Source organism: Salminus brasiliensis, chromosome 7 (genome assembly GCF_030463535.1).
Source record: "Salminus brasiliensis chromosome 7, fSalBra1.hap2, whole genome shotgun sequence".
Taxonomy (NCBI): Eukaryota; Metazoa; Chordata; class Actinopteri; order Characiformes; family Bryconidae; genus Salminus; species Salminus brasiliensis.
The window spans coordinates 545,122-553,296 of NC_132884.1; the positions used below are offsets into that span (position 1 = coordinate 545,122).

General features: G+C 42.0%; 1 protein-coding gene across 1 annotated transcript in view; it reads left to right on the plus strand.

Annotated features, from left to right (window-relative positions):
• Positions 1-4,362, plus strand: part of LOC140559711 (netrin-1-like) — a 55,358-nt gene extending 50,996 nt beyond the window's left edge. Inside the window, exon 6 of the mRNA XM_072683284.1 lies at positions 3,084-4,362. Within this exon, the coding sequence (XP_072539385.1) occupies positions 3,084-3,412 (329 nt within the window). The 3' untranslated portion in view covers positions 3,413-4,362. The remainder of the gene's footprint in view (positions 1-3,083) is intronic.
• Positions 4,363-8,175: the final 3,813 nt, after the last annotated feature.

Below are 8,175 nucleotides of genomic sequence, written 5' to 3' on the forward strand. Positions count from 1 at the left end.
TGTAGTGATGGCTTACTCAGGGCTTTCAAGAAGAAAGTCAAAGGATCAAACAGGAGGAAAGGCCATCAGTGCAGGGCTTAGGGGAGGCTGTGGCGCTGACGGACAGCCCAGCAGGTATTTAAGCCCAAAGCGGATCAAGTCAAGGCAGTGTGACGGACAGAGGGGAGCGGAGAGCTTGGGTAGATCCTCATTAAGGGAAGAGCTGGTCCCACAGCAGCATTCCTGAGGCCAGCAGGCATTCTCTTGTCTCTGAATGGAGCAGATGTGCAGCCCTCTCTCCCTCCGAGGTGAGGCTGTTTCATCAGTCAAGCAAGACACAGAGGAACTTAAAGAGCTTAGCAGCTTTAATGACAACCAGGCCATTCGTACAGCTTGTTGATTCATCTTATTTGTATGGTCACCATAGACACATCTGAGATGCTATAGAAAAGAAAACCAACTCAATAATAATAACAATAAAGTTATAAAATGACCAAAGCCCCAGAGATGAAGACCTTCTAGGCCTTCTAAGTCAAAGCATACCTTGAAAGCATACTTTGGCAAATATTATCCTCATCATCCAATCACTTTCCTCTTAATCTAGGAACAGGAGACGTGAGTCTTGATATCCTATTTTGAGAAAATCAAAGGGGAAATCCTCGTATCAGCAACTCCACTGATCAAAAAATCCCAGAGGCAGGCCGAGAGGTTAGAAGATGAGTTCTCCTGAAGGCCTGGCACGTGCCTTGCCTACAGTAATAGGGACCCCATCAGGCGAAGAGCAGCAGGTCCACCCCACTCCTACAGGTTCATCTCTGCATGGGTTCCTCCTCATCTCTCTAAAAGCTGGACTGTAGGGGGGGAATACATTACCTTCAGCCCATTTACTCATTTAATATGGCCCCCGCAGGGTCAGCCTACAGTGCCTCTCAATTATGAATTGTTGGCACTTTCCCCACTGCCCTACTGTGGACGATCCCGGACGAGCCCCCCTTTTCTAAACACTAAACCTAATCCACTTTCCCTCAGCTCCTGCTTCATCAGGGGGGCTTTGTGCGCTAACAGCACGGGGGACCCAAAAGCACCGGGCACCAAACACTACAGTACGGGGTCGGCTGAGGGTTCTCTCAGGTTTTTTTGTTTTTGTTTTTGTTTTGTTTTTGTTTGTTTTTTTTGGGGGGGGGGTTGCATGTATTAGGAATTTGCCACACAACATTCACCACAATTAACACCCATCATGTAGCCTAATGTAGCACTGCACCGGGAGAATACTGCTGAGCTGACATTACCACAGAGGCCCAGAATACTGTCTAAAAGGCTAATATTAAACGAATACCGCTGGCATGATGGCACGCTGTTCTTGTTGTTGATTCCCGGAAATACGACTGTAAAGTCTAGCGATTTGGGCTAGGTTGCGGCTAGCAGTAAGCATGTTTGCATAGGGGCACCAAAGCAGGCTGGGCCACAGCTGCATCTCCTCAATTAATGCCACAGTGCAGTCAGGAGCGCGGCGAGATTACCGCCGCATTGATAAATGGCGTCAGACAAAATCCTAACAAAAGTGACGCATGAATGTATTGAGTTTGATCAACTGCGGTGTAAAGTTTTAGCTACGGGTTCAGGGCGTCTCTAATTGCCCTATTTTCTGTCTGGCCTTTTGTGAGGAGAGCCACTAAATCTCACAAAGTTTGCTCAACTGTATCAACACGATTGAAATTGATAAAGAGGGTAGAAATGTACATCTGTTGGAGCCGCCATCAATCTTGAACAAGACCTGTTAGCGGCAGAGAGAGAGCCGTGTGAGGGGCTACAAAATGAATTATGTCTCCCTGAGGGTCCGGTGAGAAACACACTGCCGTGTCCAGAGATTTCATACGGCCGTCCTGCTGGATGACACACCTTCCTCTCTTGTCTGTAATCGTTTATGACTAATATCCTCACATCGGCCTTTTTCTGAAAAAGAACTCCAACCAAACACCAAACCGACTGTTTGATTGGTGCATCTGTTTGACAGAAGTCTAGAACAGGGATATTTTATCATGAAGCCAAAAATACAAAAGCAGTTAAAAAGAGCTTTTTCATAGCTTTGATACTATATTTTTACAGTTCAGTTCAGTTCAGGTTGGCTTTATTGGAAGGACTGTTTCGTCAACAATGTTGCCAAAGCACACAAAATTACATCTGAACAAAATGTCAAAAATAAATGAATTAATTAACAGTGAAAAATAAATAATAAACAGCTATTAATGTACAGAACTAAAATTAACTCTAATTTTTCATTGAAACTGTAAAATTATAGTAGCTATAGTAACTATATTTATATTATTATTTATAGGATTGTTATTATGGTGTGTGGGGTGTAATAGGGAGTGGGTGAAGTTTGTGATGATGTCACTTATTGTCCTTCAGGCGGTGGCATGTTGTCACATATTTGGTGGTGAGAGGTGCAGTTTTGCCTTCGCCGAGGAAAATTCCTCATTTTTCATTTTCAGACAGATTTTCCAGATTTGGGTGGAGGTTCTTTAGGGTTTGGGTGAAGGTTTCTCTGGTGGTTTTGAATTTTGGGCAGTGAAGGAGGAAGTGCAGCTCTGTCTGGACCTCACAGCTCTATCGGTATAAAAATAAATGATTGTTCTGGAATTGGGTAAAAGGGTGAGGAGAGGTTAGGGTGGTACGCGTTTCTATTGGTCCATTCATCATCAGATTCTGATGAACTGTCAGATTAACATTACGACAAAAACTGAGAACCAACAAAAAATGGAACAACAGGACTTCTGTTTAACAGAATCGCTTTCTGGGAAGTTTTATCCCGTCTGATCTTTGGCTCTTTTGCCGTATGACCCTGTTTACATCAACTTTAACCAGGCAAGAGTTTTGGTTCACAGCAAGCAATCCGATGCAGTGGTGTAACTGTAACGCTGACCTCCTCAGCCAGATCAGAACCCATTCAGATAAACCAGGTTTAAATTCATCCGTCCAAGAACAAGTGTGTGCCGCTCACAATCCGGTACAGCGAACGACAGGAGCTTAAACTTAGCATGTATTTGTTCTGCCACTGGATTAAACCAGTCTAAAATGTTTCCCTCGTCTGTTTGACCTCACAGCCGTCCAGGTGCACATCCTGAAGTCCGACAAGGCCGCAGAGTGGTGGAAGTTCACGGTGAACATCATCTCCGTCTACAAGCAGGGCGAGAGCCGAATCCGCAGAGGCGACCAGCTGCTGTGGGTGAGGGCTAAAGACGTGGCCTGTAAGTGTCCCAAAATCAAAACAGGCAAGAAATACCTTCTGCTGGGCAACGACGAGGATTCCCCCGGCCAGAGCGGGGTGGTGGCGGATAAGGGCAGTCTGGTCATCCAGTGGAGAGACACTTGGGCCCGAAGATTGCGAAAGTTCCAGCAGCGCGAGAAGAAAGGCAAATGCAAGAAGGCGTAGGGCGGAGAGTCGGGGTCAAAGAGATTACCATCCAGAACTGGACACAGAAACAGAGGAGCCACGGGGAAGAGAGGGAGTGGGGGATGAGGGACGAGGGGCCGAGCGCTGCTGCTTTGGGCAGAGGGTTGAGGAGAGTGCTTTCTGTAAGGGGAACTGTTGTGAAGGAGATCTCCCTGCAGTTTTTATTTGTTAGTCATTTCCTTCAAGATCTGCTTCTGTGGATTTGCCAAGTGTACACCGAGTTCATCTACAAACACAGTACGGTCTCGGCTTTTATTCAAGATAAAATAATGAGAAGAAACATTAAAACATTCAGAAATACAGACTATCAAACAAGACCTGAAGAGCGCTCCCAACAACACCATTTCTTATGTTTTACAAACGTAAAAACGTGCATAATTATTTGGGATTTAGAAGAAGCTCAAAATTGATCAGTGTTTTAAAATTGATCAGTGTTTTAGTGTTAGATAACGTTCCAGATCCAGAACATGTTTTTTTAATTGTTTACATCCACAACAAAAATAATAAAAAACAAACAAACATAAAAAAAAATCTGATCAGAAATAAGCTTAACCTGAAGACCTGAATGTACTGTAACGGCAGCTGTGCTAAACAGTATTCCACATCCCACCATTACCCATCATTCCTACGAAGTGTGGAAAACAGTGTAAAAATGTACAGTCTAACCTGCATGTTCATCGTCTTGTTCATTAACTGGTGATTCCAGAAGATCTGAAGATCTGGTGCTGCTGTAAAATACAGAACACAGCGTTGCTATTTGAATGTCTTTGCTGGACGCTCGATTAGAGAAGAAAAAAGAAATTCAGCTGTCTGAGGTTCGCTCGGCGGCTTTGAACGATGTTAAGTGTTGTTTTTTTTTGTTGTTGTTGTTAAAAATTCATTTAATGGTAAAAAAATATTTACATTCAACATTAAATCATTTGATCTGACAGAACCCACAAACTGCTCTGTTTCGAAACCAGGTCGTCCCACAGAAAGCCCACTCGGTGCTGTGGAGGTTTTCTATGGTGGGATTTTCAGAAGATGTTTTAGGCATTAAGTTCACTGTACTGTTCTGATTAGTTAGGGTAATATTATGGGCTACTTGACTATTTTCCAAAAAGGTGAAACTAAAACTATTAAGCCTTATTTAATTAAAGGTGCACGTATTTATCCCCCTTACTGAAAATTATTATTATTATTATTCTTTTGTTTTTTATTTTTATTTTATCTGCCCAAAATGTATTACAGAACAAAAAACATTATTTGAATGAATATTTTTAGCTTTTGGGAATAAAATAAAAAAAAAAAACACACACCCCAGATTAACAGCATTATATTTCCAAATCCTACCCTTTTATTAAATCCTGCATTTTTAAATGAATTAAAACAATATAAAATAAAAGGTCCAGGTGATGATCTCCCGGCTCCTCTTCTGTTACCATACAAATCACACAAATTACCAACAGCCATTAAAACAGAGAGAAATCTGAATCAGAGACCGACACACATCAGCCTTCCAGTCCTGAGTGTAATAATAAACAGAAGAGGGTCAGGTCCTGCAGTCCGGGCCTGGTGAGAGCAGGTTTCATGTGAAACATGTCATTAAAACATCAGACCATCTTTAAGCATCTGTAACCTCAGATTAATCCACTGGTTAGAAGTGATGACCCAGTTCGTATTTCCAGCTCAAAAATCAACATTTTCTGAAAAATGAGAGAAAATAGCTCAATTGCATTGTTTTATCCTCAGCTAATCCTCCACAAAGCCCGCGCAGCACCAGCTCTGGAGCTTCTACCGAGCTTCATTCCAGCAGATCCTATTTCACACACTCAGCGACTCGGAGTGTGAGTGTGTGTGTGTGTGAAGGTGCTGTTGTTGGACAGTTAAGTGTACCGCTGTGTTTAATCGTAACGGAGAGAGAAAGCATGAATGATTACTGCAGTTTTTGCTCCGTGTTCACTGTTTGTGAATGTACATACCAACCGCCCGGTCCACTGTATCCCATTGTGCTGATCAGTCATATATTTATACATATGCTGCATTTACATCTTCCCTTACATCATACTCACATTACATCCACACCTGTACATGTATTCATTTATTCTGCCACTCGGTTTAGAAATCAGTCCACTCTTTATTATTATTATTATTATTATTATTATATACAATATTCCTATGATGTAAATTTAATTTCTCTTTTTTAAGCAACATCAAACGAAACACTGCTTTTTTTTGTTCATACTATGAATTGTAAATTGAATAAGTCTGCAATATTGTTTTACGATGCGTACTAATATATTACGGTTATTATATATGGAAATATTTAATGACACAGGACATTGTGGAATTTGTCTTTGTTTTTGTTTTTTTGTTGTTGTTGTTTTCTTTTCTTTCTTTCTGTTTTTTTACAGTCTGTGCTCGTTTAGATGGTTGTGATTAAACCAGAGAGGAGGAGGAACTACTGAACGCCGATCTGGTCAGACCTAAATTAAGCATTCAGCTGGAGTAAAAGCTTCTATGTCACTACTGTTAGCCTCGTCCACTATCAGATCACTATAATGTGCTTCAATCATCACTGGTTTACACCTTTATTTGATTTGGATTAAACACTCTCAGTACGAGGGATTCAATAAAAACTCCCAACTGTGAATAATCAACACAGACGCGTCGTCCTTTCCTCCATTCACACACACTTACATATATATATACATATATAAATATAAATATATATAAATATGAACAGCTGAAGTAAGTGTAAATGAGTCACATCCATATTTCTTTTTTACATTTTAATACACAATATCTGTGCGTTTACTCAGTTTAGCACATTTGGGGGAAGATTAAATTAATTGTGTTGTGTGCAAAAATTATTTTAGTTCTTTTTATATTTTATTTTTTCCAATCTGATCAGTTCAGTAAATAAATAGATTATTAATATGATCAATTATCAATTATTATAGATAACTGTGTGTAAGATGTATTTATATTTAAATTAGATACTTGTTGTTTTTATATTACACTACATTTACAACAAAAGGCTTGAAGCAGGTTAAAGGTAAATGTCCATTTATTAGAAACTGAGAATTAGGCTAAAGCCCACTGACCAGAGACGACAGCCATGACAGCAAATCATTAGTCATTTAGTTAATCCTCATAAGTAACAATAGCTGGAATTTCTAACTTAATCAAATACAGTAGCAGATGTGTGTATGATGAATGTTCATGCAGGGCTGCGTGAAGGGAAAATCCACGAAATGTTCTAAATTCTCGGTAGAACTCAGAGTGAGAGCTGAGCTCAGTCAGAGTCGGGGGTTCAGTGTGAAACTGAGCTTCACTGTAGAGAAACTGACCCACTCTGATCTCTCTACAGTGGAGGCGAATGGAAGCAGACGCCATTTTATCTGCGTAAATCCAAGCCCACCAGAGCCCACCCAAGCCCACCCTGAATGACTCCAAACAGTTTATGCTGAGAATTTTGAAATTACAGTGGAGTTCCCCTGGTTCGGGTGTTTATTCACAGTTATGCTGTATGTACCTGTAGTTATTGCTCACACACCTGCACAGGTGTTTCACTCGGGAGGAACAGAATGAGACTCAGAACTGCGGCAGATTCTCAGGAGGAAACGACCGGATTACAGGATTCCATCACGTGTCTGATACAGCAGAACCCTCTACAACATAAAAACAGTGTGTGTGTGTGTGTGTGTGTGTGTGTGTGTGTGTGTGTGTGTAGAAAAAGTGGTCAGTTCAGTGCAGCCCTGCTTATCCTTCAGGTCTGGAACAGTCAGAGTTCAGAAACTCCGACCCGACGCCGCTCCGCTTCCTTATGTTGGCCAGGATGCCACAACAACGATGGCAATGAGCAGCAGCACGATCACCACCAGCATACCTGTTCAATACACACACACACACACACACACACACACACACACACACACACACACACACACAGAGATAAATATATAAAACCCACTAGCCCAGAACTTTACAACCCATCTTACAGCAGATCAGAACTTCTCGTATTGTGGGTCAGAACTTTAAATTTTTTTCATTTTGACCGGAGGTCGGGTCAGTCGAGGAGTTCAGCATAGGGACCGTGGTAATGAAAGAACAGCGCTGTGGACAGTGGAAGGAGAACCGTCTGGAAAAAGTGTTCCAGCTCACGACTGAGGAGCAGAACCCGGAGCCGAGCTCACGGACGACAGACAGAGAACCGCCTTTCTGAGCAGCATCTGCCTCTCATTTATTCACCCGCTGGTCAGATTCAGTAAAATACTCCTGGCGTCACCCAGCGTCTGCAGCTGTTTCACATCCAGAGAGAGAGAGAGAGAGAGAGAGAGGGGAGAGGGGGAAGAGGGGGAGAGGACGAGCGAGAGAAAGGAGGAGAAGAAGAATAAAAAAAAAAGGAAAACAGAGAGAGAGAGAGAGAGAGAAAGAAAGGAAGAAAGAAAGAAAGAAAGAGAGAGAGACACAGATAGAATGCAGAGAGAGAGACAGAGAGAGAGAATGCAGAGAGAGGAATTCCTGGAAGGTGTAAGGGGGAGGATGCCTCATGTCCTGTGAGTCACATAATGATTCATAACACTCCTGATTTACAGGGTGTGTGAGAGAGAGAGAGTGTGTGTGTGTGTGTGTGTGTGTGTGTGTGTGTGTGTGTGTGTGAGAGAGAGAGAGAGAGAGAGAGAGAGAGAGAGTGTGTGAGTGTATCACTGATATTTCTCTGTTTAGCTAAAAGTAATCAAACACCAGCTCTTCTAACA